The 18,884-nt window shown below is 32.9% G+C and overlaps 2 protein-coding genes across 2 annotated transcripts in view; both read left to right on the forward strand.

The window, feature by feature from the left end:
* Positions 1-3,621: 3,621 nt before the first annotated feature.
* Positions 3,622-18,884, forward strand: part of LOC127794885 (proteasome subunit alpha type-4) — a 66,833-nt gene continuing 51,570 nt past the window's right edge. Inside the window, exon 1 of the mRNA XM_052326164.1 lies at positions 3,622-3,667. The gene's annotated coding sequence lies outside the window, so the exon portion shown is untranslated. The remainder of the gene's footprint in view (positions 3,668-18,884) is intronic.
* On the forward strand, positions 13,270-15,135 carry LOC127794884 (zinc transporter 1-like). Its single transcript, XM_052326160.1, has 3 exons — positions 13,270-13,912; positions 14,099-14,248; positions 14,628-15,135. The coding sequence occupies exons 1-3, from the start codon at positions 13,310-13,312 to the stop codon at positions 14,931-14,933; spliced, it is 1,059 nt and encodes a 352-aa protein (XP_052182120.1). The 5' UTR covers positions 13,270-13,309; the 3' UTR covers positions 14,934-15,135.

Genomic DNA, 18,884 nt, shown 5'->3' on the forward strand with positions numbered 1-18,884 from the left:
ATCTTTAATTTCAAATTCTTGTGCCAAGTGTTCTTTTAGAGCAATTTTATCGATATCATCATTTATTGAGATAATAATATTATCAACATAAATCAATAAGGTGTGATCTTACTTTCTCCATTATGTTTATAAAGAATATGGTCTCCCTAACTCTGTTTATATCTCATTTGTCTCATTACTTTTGTAAATATTCCAAACCACGACTTTGACAAGGTCTTTTTCAAATAACACATCTCATTATTTTCAAATAGTTCTTCAAACCAAGGTGGATGTTCTATATAAACTTTCATTTCTAAGTTACCACGGAGGAAGGCATTTTTATTATTAAATTGCAATAGTTGGCCAATTAAAACAAGTAACAAGAGAAATAAGTATCCTAACCATATTCATTTTAACTACATGAGATAATGTTTCTTGGTATCCTTTGATTACCAATCTTGCTTTGTATTTTTCAAGTATCCCATCAGATTTATATTTCATTGTAAACATCCATTTACACTCTATTGGTTTCTTAATCTTTGGGCGATGTATAACCTCCTAATTTATATTCTTTTCTAATGCTTTCATTTCTTCCCTCATGGCAAAGGTCCAATTTTTATCCTTTAATGCATCATGAACTGACTTTGGGATTTCTATAGTGTTCAAAGAGGTAAGAAAGGCTTGATATTGAGAAGATAGTCTATGGTTGTATACAAATTGAGATATAGGATAGATAGGATGTTCTGTGCATTGTTGGGTACAAGATCATGAAACTTAGGTTCCTCTACAAAGACTAGTGAAGGGATAATGGTATTACTTTTATTCAGACATGAATCTCGAACTTGTGTTGGTTTAGGATCAACTTCCTTTCTTCTTGAGTAAATTAGAGTTTCTCTTGAACACAAGGTTAGCTATTGCAATTTGGTCATGTGTTCATCACAATCAGTATCTGACTGAATTAGGGAGATCTTTGATAGAAAGTGAACAAGATTTTCATCCATGGTAAATTAAGGTGGAGGTAAGGTAAAAAGTTGTGATGGAAGGATTCTAGTGATTGCACAGGAGAAGGCTAACTTGGTTGAAAGAGTGAATGAGAAGAGGAAAGATTTAAATGGGTGTTTAGAGTGAGATCCTCATTTTTACAAGAGTGCTCCCCCTAAAGATGAGGTTGGGAAGAAAGGAAAAAATGATAGTTTCGTGGAAAGTCACATCTATGGAAACAAAGAATTTGTGAGATGATGGATGATAGCACTTATACCCATTTTGAGAGTTAGAATATCCAAGAAAGATATATTTGAGAGCCTGATGATCAAGTTTATCTCGATTATGTTGATGAATATGGATGAATGCCATGCACCCAAAAACTTTAGGGAACATAGCTGAGGGAATGGAGATAGACGAATAGTGTTTCATTAAGAGCCAAATATGACTCTTGTTGCCAAGGCATTGAGAAGGTAGGCGATTAATCAAATGAACTATAGTTAACGCAGCTTCTCCCCACAAATGTTTAGTTACACAAGACTAAAATAAAAAAGGTTTAAGTGATATTTAAGAGGTAATGATTTTTTCTCTCAGCCACATCATTTTGTTGGAGGGTACCTACACAAGAGGACTCGTGAATAATGTATTTTTTTAGAAAGATATGATTTAGTCATTGGTTGAAATAATCATTGGCATTATTCGATTGAAACCTTTTGATAGACACCCCAAACTGGGTTTTAATCATTTGACAAAAATTGGGAAGAATAAAAAAAACTTCGAATTTATCTTTCATGAGGTAAACCCAAGTGACTCTAGTGTAATCATCAATTAAGGAAACAAATCATTTAGCCCCCGTGCAATTGCAAACCCTTGAAGGACCAAACTAATAGTGTTGTAGTAAGATCTTTGGCAAGTTCTTGGAAGTAGCAGCTTGAGAGGAGGTACATTGTGATTAGAAGGTCAACTGTTGCCTTGGTCCATTAAAACTGTTTGTTGCCTCAAGATAGTAGAATCCATCCTTAAGCTTAGCAAGTCCAATCATGTTCCTTGAAGTCTAGATAGAAAACATGGTGTGTTAAAAAAAAAAAAAAAAGTAACGCTACAGTTCAAATATTTAGTAATTTGGCTAATAGACATAAGATTGGTAGATAACTTTAAAACATGAAAAACATTGTGTAAATGGATGTTTGGAATAAGATTAATATCGCCTTAACCAGCAATTGGAATATGAGAATCATTTGCAACAACAATTCCTTTACTTCCTCAAAAAGGTTTATAGATTTCAAATGAGATGGAATATGGTGTCATGCGATTGGTTGCTCCTGAGTCGAGAGTCCATGAAGTATGGTATGGACTTTCATTAGCATTAAAGAAACAAAAAAAGAGACACTTACCAGAAGTAACTAGAAAGCATATAAAATTAGAGCTAGAAAGGGATTGAATAAAATCTCGCAATTTCTCAATTTCTTCCTTACTCAGCCCACCAAGTTCATCACTATTGGAAGGGTTATCTTGTGATTGATATTCCATTTTGACATTGTTAGCGGACTCTTGTGCCTATCTCTTGAATCCACCAATTCAACCAAGCATTAGGTTTTTCCATAAATCTTGAAACAATTTTTTCTCATGTGACGTGGCTTCTTACAAAATGTGCATGCACCAAAGACCATTTTAATGGATAGTTTCATGTGATCGTTCTGTCTTCCTATAGTTTGCTTTCCTTCATTAGTTTTCCTTGATACCATGGCAGATCCTTTAGTTTGCTAAGACTCTAACATGACTAAGTTGTCTGCTTTTTTTAGCTTGAACAATGGAAAAGACTTCACTCAACACTGGTAGCTTTTATTCGCCAACTATTTGAACTTGAATTGAGTTAAACTCTAAGGGTCTGTTTGATTGCACTTATTTTCCATGGAAAATAAGTATTTTCTACCTAAGTTCTAACTTTTGTAGTGTTTGATTACAATTATTTTCTATAGAAATTAAATTCCCATTTTCGATCACGTGACGCCCTTTTCTCGCTTTTGCGGGAAATGATTTTCCTTGCGGGGGGCTTGTTTTCCATTTCCAGGGAATTGAATCACCGCGCGCACAGCACAGTTCACATCGATTTCTCTAGGGTTTCCTCTCCCATTCAAGTCGACTTCGTCCCCTTCCTCCTCGTCGCCATCCACCACCGAAGTCGAGCCCTTACTTGGGCTTCGTCGCCATCTCCGACTTCCTGTGAGTCGCCATCCACCATCGAAGAAGACCATCACCGACTTCATGTGACTCGCCATCCACCGCCATCGATCTTCGACTTGGGCTTCGTCGTCATCTCCACAAAAGACCAGCTCTGAATTCGTTTTCATCGCTATCTCCGCAGAAGGCCATCTTCGATTTCGAGTTTCACACCACCAGTGCATCTTCATCTTTTTCCACAGTAAGGTTTCCGTCCTCGTTCTGTTCTTATTTCTGTAGATCCGGCGAGCGATCTTAGTATTCGTCCACCGATCTTGGTTTTTCTCTCTGTTTCAGTGAGTGATCTTGGTCTTCAACCATCGATCTGGAGTCTTCGTCCACTGGAAGCGATCTTGTTCTCTGTTTCAGCGAGTGATCTTGGTTTCTATTTCAGCGAGCGATATTTGTGTTCGCCATCTCCGCCAAAGTCGACCTCCGATTCCGACTTGCAGACCGCCGTTCATCCTCGTTGCCATCTTCGTCCACGGTAAGCTTTCGTCGCCATCTTCCCCATCTTGGGCAATTTTTGTTCTAAAAATTTATAATACAGAAAACTTCTCAACATTATAAATTTAATATTCTGATATATGTCCATATTTGTGTGGAATAAAGGAAAAAGAAACCAAAGTAGCTTTGGTTTTTGTCACTTCTGCATATTGTGATATATACTTCTGGGTCCACTTGTGTAGAATCAAATGAAAATATTGTTAAATGAGGCATATGCCATTGTAGGTTGAGAAAGTATGTTTCACATAGCTGATACATGGAGTTTCTGAAAAAATGGACAAGTCACTGGCTGCAGAAACGAATAGTGCAAGGTGCCCATTATTCATAGACATGCACTAGTATTGTACACCAATATAATTTGATATATTGATTTATTTGCTTGTGTTATGTGTGTGTCTCTCTTCTTAAAGTATAATTCTTTAATTACTGTGTTAACTTCATATACTTAGCCACCAAATTGAGCTGTAATTTGTTCATTTATCTGTTATCCTGTGTCTGTCTATGCTCATTGAGATAGATAAAACATAACTTCTTATAGTACAATTCTTTGTTGACTGTGTAACTTCATTCTACATGGTCATCAAACTAAGCTGTAATTTGTTCGATTTTATCTGTTATTCTGTGTAATATGCACATTGGGACAGATAAAACTTAACTTTCCAAAGTACATTTATTTAATGACGCTGTTAACATTGTGCTACATGGTCACCAATGACCAAACTGAGCTGTAATTTATTCATTTATGTGTTATTCATTTACTCTGTGTCTGTGCACTTTGAGATGGATAAAACATGACTTGACTGGAATATTTTGATTAATGTTGAAAATACTAGCTGTTTCTCTAAAAAAACTCTTTTGTTTATTTGTTTAATTGGTTATAATTAAATTTATAATAGTTCACTTTTTGTTCTAAAAAAATTACGTCCCTTTTGCTCCAGATGACTTGACTCTGTTGATTTCCTAATGATTTGAATTTTACGAATTTAATTTGTCATCTTTTTTAGTAACATCAATCAGTCGTTTTTTTATTTTACGAATGTTTGGAATGAGTGATAGAATTTGTCATAACCTACTTAGGATGAAATTACAGACCAATTTTTGCATCATCTTGGTCTCTGTTTAGGGTTGCTTTGTCTCACATTATGCATATAATATTTTGTATAAAAATTGTTTTGCTTCTTCCAGACTAGCTTCTACTTTGGATACACATTGATGTTTTGCCTGGGTTTAGGAATTCTTTGTGGTGCTATTTGCGTAAGATTGCTATATAAATTATTATGAAATATTAAACTTTTGATCTTGCATGCTCTATGTTTTCATTGCCCTTTTATGTCAAATATAAATTATCTGTCCAGTGTTCTGATTTAGTAGTTCTATTATTTATGCTTCTTATTAATTACTTGGATCTCTCTTGCATTTCGTTTTCTCAAATATGTGTTTAATTTCAGGAGCTGTTGACTACTTGAAGGGCACTGTTAAATTAATTTGATCAAGAAAGTGCAGTGACAGCCGATTGGATTGGATTGGATGACTGATGACGCTTACCTACTACTCCCCTTGGCATGAAATTGGATCAAGAATTGTACTCTATTTATGCTTTTTGCTCATATATTGGGCTGAATTTCTTCCTTCAATTTCTTACCTAAAGTGAGTTTTTAGTTAGATTGGGTTTAAGTGAGAGAGTAGTAGTAGTTGTTAGTTGGCGTTTGAATCATGTATATGCAGTCATCTACATATTTTTTTATTGACGGTAGATTTGGTGGAAGTGGTAGATATATTGATAATTGCATATTTTTTATATTGATGTATTTTTTACAGATTTGGTTTGGGTTTGGAATAGGAATTGCAATGGGACTTGTGATTGGTTATTATCTGTTTATCTATTTCCAACCAAGTAATGTTTTAAGGATAGCTTGCCTTTGTCTTTCTTTTCAATCCATTGATTTTTAGTTCTAGTTATTTTTTTTCATTATGTACCTTGTATGTGTTTCTTTTTTATTATGCAGAGTCTTGAACAAAGAAAAAAAAATATATAGCTATATGTATTTATTTTTCAAAATTATTTTTATTCTTTATTCTGATATATATATTAATATAAAAATTTGATAAATAATTGTATATAATTTATTAAAATGTAATGATAAAATAGTTATGTATAATTTATTAAAATGTATTATAAAATAATTGTGTATAATTTATTAATATATATTGTATTATTGTAAAAATTTAATACTATAAAAATGAACAAATTTCAAGATAAAAAAAGTATTCTTTCCATGGAAAATGTCTATTTTTTAGGAAAAATAATGATAATCAAACACCAAAAGTGAGAAAAAATGACTATTTTCATAGAAAATAATGGCAATCAAACACCAAAAGTTAGAAAAGTATAGTAATTTCTAGGTAGAAAATTAAACTAATCAAACACCTTCAATTGACATTTTTCCTAGAATTTAATTCTAGGCAATTCAATTCCATGGAATTCATTTTCTTTCTACTCAAATTCCACCCTTGCAATCAAACGCACCCTAAGTTTAATTATGCTATAAACTCAAATATTCGATCTCTTTCCATGAATTCCTTCAAAACTTAGGCATCCTTGTTGTCTTTCATTTTTAAGTTTTGATAGTGATCAAATTCTAACCACATGCCATTCATTGTATTATAATACTTGATCATATAAAAACGTGCATGTTTTGTTTTGTAGACAAGATTTTGGTCTTGATTTTAAACATCAAAGTCAAATCTTGCATTTTTAAGTATGTTTTTCGAACAATTTCCCATACCTCCTTAGTAGTTGATAGGAACATGCAATTGTAGCTGATTTCTAGCTGCATGAAATTTCACAGCCACGACATGATTGCAGAGTTCTCCTCATCCCATGTTGCAAATCTAGGATTGTCTTCTTGTGGACTTGTTCCATCAAGATGACTCGGTTTTCCTTTTTTCCTTTAAGAAGGTTCTTACCACTTGAGAACATTGCAGATAATTTCTTTCATCTAATTTGTAGGATGGGTTCAAGTTTTGGAGGTCATTAGTTGTACTATACTATAAGTGGCCCAAAATAGCATACCAACATTAGGCAAAGTTAGACTAGGGTTGCTAGTTGCTGAAGACATATCTTGCCGATTGGGTCAAAGCACAAGAGATGAATAGAAGTGTTGAAAGGTCTTTCAACTATGAAGGTTGAGAAAGAACCAAAAAGATAAAAAAAAAAAAAAAAAATCCTGACAATGAAGGCATGACAATGACACAAGTAAAAATAAAAAATAAAAAATAAAAACAATACAACACAACAAAATCACAACAATGAAGGCTGTGAAAACTATAATGATTTTTATTCATTTATAGTATGGTCAATCACTCTTTATATACAAAAGAAGAATTACAAAATATGAAAGAATATAATAGAAAACTATGAAATAAAAAGCAAAACAACTGTAATCAAATATGTACAAAAGTTAAACTATAATTACAAAAATAATCCTAGAATCATAGGAAAGAAGATGATCGATTGATTGATTACGATTTTCAACATGTAGAATACTTGGTAAGTTGTGGGTATCTTTTTGTTTGGAATTAGAGTTGTGAATGGAGAGAGAGAGAGAGAGAGAGAAAAGGGCTTTTTACCATGGTGCTATGTTCTTTTAAGAAATTCTCAAAACATAAATTACACTTGCCCCTCTCAAGTTTTAAATTTACAATGTGTAGCTTTTATATTTTAAACATTACATTAACTTTTTCTCTGTTAAATGCGTAATTTTATAAAAATTTTAACATATTCTATGTAATGTAAATCTAGATATAATTTTTGAACAATAAAAATATTAGCATATGTATTTACAAGCTTTAACAATGTTGATATTCAGTTGTAAAAATATTGTTATATTTTCATTTTTTTTCCTTTACCCCTAGATGGCTACAGGATCATTCTCTTCTCTTGGTTTATATAATTAGTATTACAACTTTTGTGGTTTAGCATTTTTGTTCTGATACTCTTATAATTTGCTTTTAGTCAAATAGCCCATGTACCTTGATTGAATTGCCTGAATGCCTCTTATGTTATCAAAGTGTCAATTAAAGTGTAATTAATATAAAATTAACTTTAATTTTTCTTTAATTAAAAAAATAAAAATTTAATACAAAAAAGACTTTACTGACTAAAAGCTATATAAGTTTCGATATTGGAGCTCACTAGATGGGTTCTAATTCTAGAATCAATGTGATGGATAGACCTATTAGATTTTTTGTGATATTAAACCCATTAGATTATGGTGTTGTGGATAGAGCTAGAGAGAAAAAAATCAAAGATGGATACATCTAAAAGAATAAGATAATAATGATGAAAACTTCAAATTTGAAAGGAGATGATGAAGATGAACATTTCATATTTGGATGTAAAGAATTGACTGACTTTTGCGTCTAAACTTTTATTATTGGCTTCCACCTATGAACATGAATGACGAAGGTTCTTTTTCATCTTTTAAATCTTTATTTTTTTCTTTTAAATCTAAAATCTCCGTCCATCATCATCGTTATTTTTTTCTTTCTCATTTTCCTTCTCCCCTTTGTTGGAATCTTATGAGTTTTAATTGTCGTCGATGATAGTTAGAATCTATACAAGTTCTGACTTATAAAGTCTTATTTTTTTTTATTCTTTCTTTTCAGTTTAGGGAGATTAAGATTAATTTTATATTAATCATACTTTAATTGATACTGCTATTGAAGGGACATTATAGCATTTTATCAAAGTATTGAAACCTAAACTAATATGACTATAAAAAACTACTTGGACAAAAATGCCAAACCACAAAAAATGCAATGGCATCTATCTGGTTAAATGGTCCACACGACTTCTTGCAATGGCATCTACGTACGTACCTATCTATCTATACATATATAGGTGGTCTTTAGCCTTTAAATATGGACGGTATGATATGCATGCATTGTGAGATATATTTTACAATTATAAGCTACAGTTGGCTTTATATATATATATATATATATATAAAGTTCTTTCTCGTATTGGATTAGCCAATTGACTGAAATGGTTCGGTATCTACCTTCCAATGTGACAAGAATTGAACGGCTCCTAGTGTTCGGAGATTTTAAGGATAAAATGGAAATACAAATTTATACAAAATAACGCCATTCATTATTCTTATTTGAAATTAAGGGTGTGAACAGTTTAATTTGAAATAATTGAACACCGAACTGTACATTATTATTTTTTTTAATTTCAATCTAAAATATAAATCAAACAAATTTGAAACATGAAATTATAGTTTAATTTAGTTCAAAACACAATTATGAAAACATATATATATATATATATATAAGCTATGTTAATTCTTTTTCCATTTAATTTAGACTGCTACAAGAAATATATTGGTACAAAATATACCTAATTAACATAATTAGAAGTGACATAGAAACAAATGCACTATCAATATTATGTGTGTGTGTGTATATATATATATATTATCAAAAAAATATATTAAAAAATTAGGATTTACCAATTGAAAACTGTTTTTTCAGGTCACAAATTAAACCATACAACCATATCAAATCAAACGGAGTCAAGAATTAAGAATTAAGGGATTTGGTGCTGCTGAAGTGCATGCACACAAACTAGGTAGCTAGCTTGCTGAAATTATTGACGTCCGATTGAGTTGACAGGCCATACTTGGAAGGAGTCGAAGCATTATGACCACCAGACCAGAGACCAATGTTGAGAGAGTTGTACTAAACTGGTTCGTTGGGTGGTTCAACTGAAAATTTTAGATCCAATTGATCGATAAAGTAGCTCGATCGGGATGTTAAAAGTAAAAAAAAAAAAAAAGAATAGTTTGAAATTAAAAGGCCAATCAGTTGAACGGAAACGCGTGCATTAATCTAATTGAAGAACAACTACTAAAATCCAATGCAATAATAAGAACAAATCGAAGTTATATTAAAAAAAAATATGTGTTAAAAAGTTATTTTAGACATAATTGATTAGTCGCTTCGTACCTTGTGAAGACCTTATTAGCAACAATATCATCGATTCTTCCAAAACTTGTGAATCTAATAACATAACATGGCTCAATCATTAGTAAAACTACAAATTAAACCAACAAATTAACTTTAGATTTGTTAGGCTATGCTTCCAAAGCTTCCTACCATTAGCAAAGCTTAGAGTTTATATATAATTGTTTTGGGCCATGCTAAACTAAACCCATCAAAAACAGATTTAAAAAATTAACAAAAAGACAGGGAGGAGGACAAGTACTATTTGAATGAATGAGTAGATAAGATGACCATGCCATGCACCGAGTTGAATTTGGCTGGCCCTCCACTTGGCCATCTGCCTTTGAATAACACCATTAAAAAGTGTCAAATGGCCAGTGCCACTGCACAAATAAGCAATTCCCACTCACCAAAGTGTTCCCATCCTCTTTTTCAACAAGCAACTTTATTTATAAACTCCTAATGTCGTCATTCAACTGAGTTACTTCTCCATCCAAAGTTTTAAAATTAACTTTTGCATTAACTCATAATGTCGCCATTTAATTGAACTACTATACACTTTAGTCCCTCCAATACATTTCACTCGACCCACATCTAAAGTATATGGCACTTTTGTGTCAACATTCAACTAAAGTGCCATCAATACTCTAGTGCATTCGATTTAAATATATTGGAGCAACTAAAATGTATAATAGACATGTAATTCATTTAAATGACGACATTACGAGTTAACACAAAAACTAATCTTAAACCTTCGAATAATAACACTTCAAAAGCCGAACACCGGTTCGTGATGGAGCTGTAACATTTTTATCCCAACCACTCTCTCTAAATGGAAGGGAAGGAAGAAGGGAATGGGGCAATGGCAATGGGTAAGAATTGGGGAAGAATTTATATGGGGAGGGAAGAATCTGAGGGATGGTTGAAATGGCGTTACCCATATGATGGAGATTGCAGGCTGTGTTGTGAAAGTTTGAAGAGGCTAAGGGAAGAGAGAAGGCAGGGGAAGTAGATGGGTATTGTGATGTTACACGTGTCAGCTGGTGGTGAACTTAGGGGGAGATTGCATGGAGTTTGCATGTCGCCATTTAAGTGTCACTCTCCTTTTGCATGGATACATATAATATATGTGCCTAGTGGGAACCCTATTGTCCCCCCAAAAAGATGTCTCTTCTCCCCTTTTGGTGATGCTCATTGCCCACTGTGAAAATAACAGTGGTTCAGGTTTCTTATGTATCTATGGGGTCGTATAATTTTTTTTTATTTTTTATTTTGTGACATATGATTAAGAATATTGTATGTATGTTTGAGTAATTTATTTATAAATAAAAATTTCATATTATACTTTCAGAGTACAACTCTAGCTTCATTTTTGAATGTATTTCTAATTTAATTTTGCATTTTCAAAATGCTTTATGATATTTGGCCATGTCTCCTTTACTCTTCCTTTCTGTCAAATAAAATAATCTTTAGATTTTTTTAAAAAAACTAAAACTTAAAAGGACTTTACCTCAAATAAATGTTAAAGTCTTGGAAACAATAATATGAGGCGATAGTAGAATGCTGTGGATAAATTACAGCCTTTCACTTCTGATTAAATAAAAGGATTCAAGATATAAGTTGTAATTGATAAAATTGTCGGTTGTGAAAATAACTCTCTTGTGAGGGACTTTGTTTTTGGTTTTTACCATTTTGGAAATGAGAAAAAGGATAGTAGAATTTGATTTTTGTTTTTCTATTTTTAAAAATTTTAAAGCTCTTTGAAACAATAAAAATTATTAAAAGTATACTTTTTATATTGTTCATTTCATAATTCTCATTTATTACATATTTTACCTAATATACATCACGTAACATTGTGCATGGATCGAAATCACCTTAGATCTTATTGGATTCCAATGAATCGTTGAGACTTAAAAACTTCCAAACACGTACGGCTATATATGGACACATTACTTCTCTGGCCATTGACAATCATGAGTGGGGAGAAGTGTGTGCGTGTCTCTCCCCAGAGTTCACAGCTCGAATAGTATGGAGCAAGAGAAGAAAAAATTGTGTTTTATATGTATAGAATAAATAAAATCGATTAGTTCACGTCGTAAAAGAAAAAAATTATAATCTTTAGACTTGTCAAAACAATATTGTTTTGATCTTTCACCCCCCCCCCCCCCCTCTTCTTCTCTTTCATGCTCTTCTTCTCTTTTTGTTGTTTAAGAACATTGGGAAGATGGAGCATTGGTGACTTGGGCAAGCAACAACAATGAAAAGAGGAGACAATGGGATATTGTGATGCCAGAGATGACATGGTGAAGGGATAGGAATAAGCAACACATGTTACAACAAAACAATTAAGTGATGCAAGTGATAGGGCAACCATAGTTTACAAATTTGGGTTATGTGACGTTCTTCGTCTATCGTTTATTGCTAGTGCTTCATCTTCTTGTTTCTAGATTGCAAAAGGAAGAGGATGAGTGGAGAGGAGAAAAGAAGAGGTGAGAGGATCAAAATAATGTCATTTTGAAAAATTCATATTGTAATTTTTTTTTACACTATGGATTGATTTTAACTATTCTTTTATATGTTACTCTATCTCAAAGTATTTTTATTTGTCATTTATGATTTTTTTGTTATTTATTTTTAAATTTAAAGAATTGAGAAGTGAAGTACAAGTTTAACGAATTATTATTAAATTGTTTTAGATGATATCTTATATAGATTCGATATTATTGCTTTGAACATTATTTATTAACTCTCAACTAACTGTTATAAAAGTTTATCAAGATACACTTCAATCATAAATATGTTCCTTAGAATTCCAAAAAAAAAAAAAATCAAAAATCAAGATTATCATGTTTAATTTTAATGTTTTTAAATTAAAATAAAAACTAAAATGAAGAAGTAATTATCTGTACAAAGTGGATGATGGCCCACCTAATACTGGAAGGAATAATTGACCCCAACTGCTGAGCAATCCATATGGTTAGATTTTTGGCTGAGACTGAAATCCAAATGAGATATGATTAGTCAAATCATTACCCAATCGCCGCTTGCTTTTGGAGGAGCTACCCATTTCTTCTGGATTTTTCCAATTTCATTTACACCCAAAACATAAAAAGCAAAAGGCAAGAGCACAAGTGAGATGCCCATATGTGAGATTTAAATAATTAAGGATATAAAAGCCAAGCACGTTATATATCATGATGATACTCAAAACTCCAAACCAAAACTATATCTGTTCCATTTTTTCTACATTGGAATCACCTTAACCTTTTTTCATATAATTGAGTGAGATAATGGTTTAATAGTACTGCAAATGATAATATTTGTGATTTTGAGTTTAATTAAGCATTTGCATTTACTTTACAAAATTTTCAATAAAGTTATTAGTCACATCGTATTTGATTTAATAGATAAAATAATGAATTAAACAAAATTAAATGACACAAACAATTTCATTTATGAATTTTTTTTTTAATTAAAAGCTTTCTTTATTTGGGTCACAATCATCACTCCGATGTTAGTTTCTACGTATATATAGCCAGCCTGATTTCATTCATTCACATCCAGCATTCAACCCATAATCTCTCTCTCTCTCTCTCTGTGAGTAGTAGCCATGAACAGGTTTTCCAAGCTCTTCTTCCTGATGCTTCTGCTCCTCCTTCCCATAACAATATACGCAGAGTGCACCTGCAATTTCAAGAACGAAGAACGCAACAAAGCCGAAGCCCTCAAGTACAAGCTCGCCGCCATAGCTTCCGTCCTCATTGCCAGCGCCATCGGCGTCTCTCTCCCGATCCTCGGCAAGATCTTCCCGGCTTTCAGCCCCGAAAACGACTTCTTCTTCATCATCAAGGCCTTCGCCGGTGGCGTCATCCTCGCCGCCGGCTTCATCCACATCCTGCCCAACGCCTTCGAAAGCTTGACCAGCCCCTGCCTTGGCCCAACCCGCTGGGGCGACTTCCCCCTCGCCGGGTTCGTCGCCATGCTCTCCGCCATCGCCACCATGATGGTCGACACTTTCGCCACCAGCTACTACAAGCGCTCGCATTTTCTCAAGGCCGCGCCGGTCTCCGGCGACGACGAGGCTCTCGGCGAGCACGAAGGCCACGTTCACGTCCATACCCACGCCACCCACGGCCACGCTCACGGCGCCGGCTTTGGGTTGCAGGAGGACTCCGCCTCGTCAGATCTTCTCCGCCGGCGTATCATATCGCAGGTAATTATTAATTATCTAGCACGCATTCAAAAAATGATTATTAATAGAAATATTAATTTCTTCTTGATTAAATGATGATGGAGTTGGTATAATTGATTATTATTGGTTTGGGGTTTCAGCTGCGGCTGAGAATGTTGTGGTCTGGTCTTGATGAATGCAAAATGAAGACTATATTTATATGTACAGGTGCTGGAGTTGGGGATTTTGGTTCATTCTGTGATAATAGGAATAACTTTGGGGGCTTCGGAGAGTCCAAAGGCCATAAAACCTCTCGTGGCTGCCCTGACATTCCATCAGCTCTTTGAAGGCATGGGCCTCGGTGGCTGCATTTTTCAGGTATTTATTGTTGATTTTTCATCAAACCCACGAAAATTATTTATTTAACACTCTGAAAAGGTACGTCTAAATTTAGACTAGTTACAAAATTAACACTTAAATAAATATAAATTAATATCTATTACAATTAATTAATTACCCATATCTTATATTCATGCTGGACTATCTTAATGTTAGTTCTTTGGAATAAAATTTTTGACTATTTTTATTAATTACGTTCATTTTGGTTGTTCCAGTTAAATTCACTGATTTCGATTAAATTGACTTTTTAGCACTATATAGATTCAGTTAATTGTAAATTATTTTATATTTAACCGAATACTTAACTTACGGCGGCTGTTAGCAAGACTACTAATACAAACTAGTTGGGCTTGGGCAGGCGAAATTCGGGGCAAGGGCCGTGACGATAATGGCGATATTCTTCACCTTAACAACGCCCATCGGAATAGCAATCGGCTTCGGCGTCTCCAGCATATACAAAGAGAATAGTCCGGCGGCCCTCATCGTGGAAGGCGCCTTCAACTCGGCGTCGGCCGGAATCCTGATTTACATGGCGCTGGTCGACCTTCTTTCGGCCGACTTCATGAACCCTAGAATGCAGACCAATCTCAAGCTGCAGCTCTGCGCCTGCCTTTCGCTTGTTCTTGGATGCGGCTGCATGGCCCTCTTGGCAAAGTGGGCTTAGATTTAGGGATATTTGATCATGTAATTGCCCTTTTTCCAGCTTCCTCCCAAGTATAGATAGAGATTTTCTTCTTCTTGTTTTGCCGTTGTGACATCTATTGATCTCGACTCGAGGAATTAATCATTTCTAGCTTGTGAAATTTGTTGATGTTGGGTTCGAAATTAGGTTCGTTAAGGGAAAAAAATGGAAAATCATACTAAAAGTGGTAGATTAGTGCTACTGAGAATTCAAAAATATCACCAGAGGTTGTGTTCAAGTACTAATTTCTTAGCAAGGCCGCACGGACAAGGATATGACGGCACTGACACGACACGTATATAAAATATAAAATATAGTAAAAATTAAAACAAATGAAAACATAAAGATACGACAATATATACATATATATATATATACAAACAAAAACATTATGTTATTATTATTCTTATATAATTATAAAAAATATATAATTTATATATTTAAATTTCACACAATTATATAAATAATTAAGATGGTTATAAAAGAGTTCAACATTAAATCCAACGAGATACGTGATTATTTTTTTTTTCTAGCATGTTTATAAATATTTGATACGTTTGTTTGGAATATTAAATACATATGTTTATATTTTTTTAATTTTTTTTAATTAAATTATTTATTAAATACATTTTGAGTCATGTCGATTGTTATGTCTGTATTTGATGCAGAGTAAATACTGCATTCTTTGCTTCTTTTTTTTGAGTGCTACTTTTTTTTTTTTATTTCTTATGTACTTCGGTAATGCTAAAAGTTTATATATATATTTTAAGAGATGGAGCCAAAAATTTTATTATTTTTTTACTTTATTTTTGCTAGTGAAAAGGGGTGAGGGACACAAATAGAATTACCCTTCTGGACTTGTCTACCATGCCTTCACCCGCCCCTGGGACACCTATTAGAGATTATTTGTTGAAATTATTCGCTGGGCCATTATTCGTGGGTTAGGTACCATCACAATCACAAGCGTCTTTTTCCTGGTTTATTCATTGTCTCTATATATATATATATATATGCGCGTAGAAATCAATCATATTATATGAGATTATATTTATAGGGGAGCTTGAACTAATTAAAACATTTCTTTAAAGACGTTGACTCTCGCATAACTTCGCCTCCCGCCTGCTGAGAAATCGAATTCCACTAATTGATGTTGCCAACAAAGCTCGGGGCACGAGGATGGCTAGGGCCAAAAACAGTATTCCACAATCATTCTAGCACTGTCACATGACAATGGAGGATCAAATTGACTAAGATATATATAGGAAAGGAAGGGCCCTGCAAAAATAAGCTAAAAAAGTCACAAAAAAACTAGACTGGAATATCTCAATTCAAGCCACTTAGATATATCAAAGTGTAAGGCTTTTATTATATATATATATATATACCTAGGTTGAGTCTTGAGTGCAAGAACAAATTAATGCAAGTGCTTGGTGTTGGTGGCAAGTAGCTAGGAACGTGGGGGAAAGATTCATGCATCAAAATGCGAAGAAATTTAGCCTCTTTGTTTGGCGTCCAACCAAGGTGGGGTGGGGAGGAACTTCAAATCAAATGCTCCCTCCAGCTTTTGATTCCAGCCTCACCTCTAAAAGCCCACTCCTCCTCCTCCTCCAAAAGTACGGCCAAAATTTTCTAGTTGTTGTTTAACACAGTAAGTAGGTATTTAATTATGAATAGATATATTTAATTATATTATATGTCCAGACCACAAAAGGCAGAGGAGGATCATCATCCCCTTAACGAAGCCTTTGACACACATATTATTTTCCGCATAACTTAGCCCCAAGAATTAGCCAAGCCTAATCCTTGGACTGCACCAAACATGAGATAAGACTCAATAAAGGTGGGATTAATTAATCTAATTTCTCGTACAAACCATGCTAATAGCTACATTTTTAATTCTCAAAATATAAAAGATCATGAACTCAAATTATAAAAAATAATTATTTGCAAAATAAAAATAAGGTTACGCACTAAAAGTGACTGAAAATTGTGGTGCACTGAGATGTCTTTTGGGCTATCTATTAAGAATAAAAATAAATATATATTTTTTTTATTTAGTTTATTTTTTCCCTCTAGAAACCCACCACTGTTTCAGACGTGGATTCCTGCATTCATAGATGTACGAAAGGTTCCAACTTGAAAACTAAGCATGGCCCAACACTTTATTCCCTGAGCTAGCAATTGCTTGCAGCCTTGCACTACAATATGGGTTCAACTGTTATCAATTTGACTCCATAGACTACCACCACTAGTGCGACAATTTTAATGTCAAGTGTTGGATTTTTAGCAAATAAAAGTGGTTATATTATATATGTTAATTGTTGACCCAATAAATTCATATCTAAAATAAGAGCAATAACTTATAACTAATTAGTAGAAAACTTAAAATTTATGTATACAAGAGGCAATTTCTTCCCCCCCCCCCCCCCCCCCTTTTTTTTTGTTTGCTTGCGTTTTGGGTAAAAACCACACACACACATATATATATATATATATAATTGTTGTTAAATAGCAACCATAATCATGGTTTTTGCATTTTAACTGTTTACAAAAATTGCACTTCTTTGATATTTTTCTATTGTGTTGGACGATGAGATGGCTTTGATTATAAGTTTATTTTGAATAAAAAATAATTACAAATATAGAAAGCACTCCAAATCTATTCTCTTTGTAAAGAATTTAGAGTGTGTTTTATTGCACACAATTTCTATGAAAAATATGTAATTATTACACATTTTCTATGGAAAACAATCAAACACTCTTAATTTTTTCATGAAAAAATATGTATGGTACAATCATTTAAAGTTTCTTTTCATGAAATTCATTTTTCAAGAGAGTGAGATGGTTTTTGTTTTCTAGACAATATTACCTATAATTAAATTATAGATAATACAATCAAACACACATTTAGATATATAATTAAGTTTTTTTATTTTCACTAAGTCAGATAATTGAAATAACCAATTGAGATGTTGATATTTGATAAAGTAATTATTTGTTGACCTAAGGGGATAATCACTAATTGTTGTTCATAATAGCAAAATAAATGAAATCCTTTTACTCTAAAATTTCAACATTTTCAATTTTTCTTGAACCCTTTGTTTAACAAATTTTGTCAATTTCTTTGGTTTTGAGTTGTTTAGATCCGTCTTAAACAAACTTTGGATTAATTAAGCAATTTCATGACGTTTGATCAGCCAAAGATGTCCAAAACCAATATTTCAATTAAATAAATAGGTTCGATTAACTATATTAAAACAATCAATTGACCAAATAAGTTTAGAATAAAATAATAAGTTTACGCCCCTATTTTAGTTGATCCATATTAATGGTCGACCAAAGATAGACAATGTTTGTATCTTTTGTCTCATTAATTTAGTTGACTAAAATAAATAGGACAATCAACTATAATTAGACAACATGTGATCTTAGTTTCTTGATATTTTAATATAGTCAACCAAAATAAATATGATATTCTATTATTATTTTTGAGAAATTGAATTAGTCGACCAAATTTTATTAAGAATTAACTTTCTTTTTCAAAATGTGTCATTTTCTTCTCTCAAGGGCTCATATCTCATCCCAAGCTTCACAAATTATTTGTATATAAACCATTCATGAGATTTGTCTAAATTGCATCATCATTCTTGTATTAGTAAAGATGATACACATTTTTCTGAATCAACTATTTTATCTTATATTTAAACTATTGATGTTTTTCTCTATTCTCTTTGCTATATCTCTCTTAACCCCCCCATCTCTTTCTCTCATCTTCATCTCATTTCATGGATATTCTTTTATCGTCGAATGCCACCATTTATTTTTTCATCATGTCTATTGGATTTTAAGATTTTTTATCTCTCTTATTTTTTCTCCTTATTTTGGGTTTGAATGAAAAAAATTTCATTTGAATTCGTCTCAAACTTAGATTCT

Source organism: Diospyros lotus, chromosome 2, assembly GCF_014633365.1.
Source record: "Diospyros lotus cultivar Yz01 chromosome 2, ASM1463336v1, whole genome shotgun sequence".
Taxonomy (NCBI): domain Eukaryota; kingdom Viridiplantae; phylum Streptophyta; class Magnoliopsida; order Ericales; family Ebenaceae; genus Diospyros; species Diospyros lotus.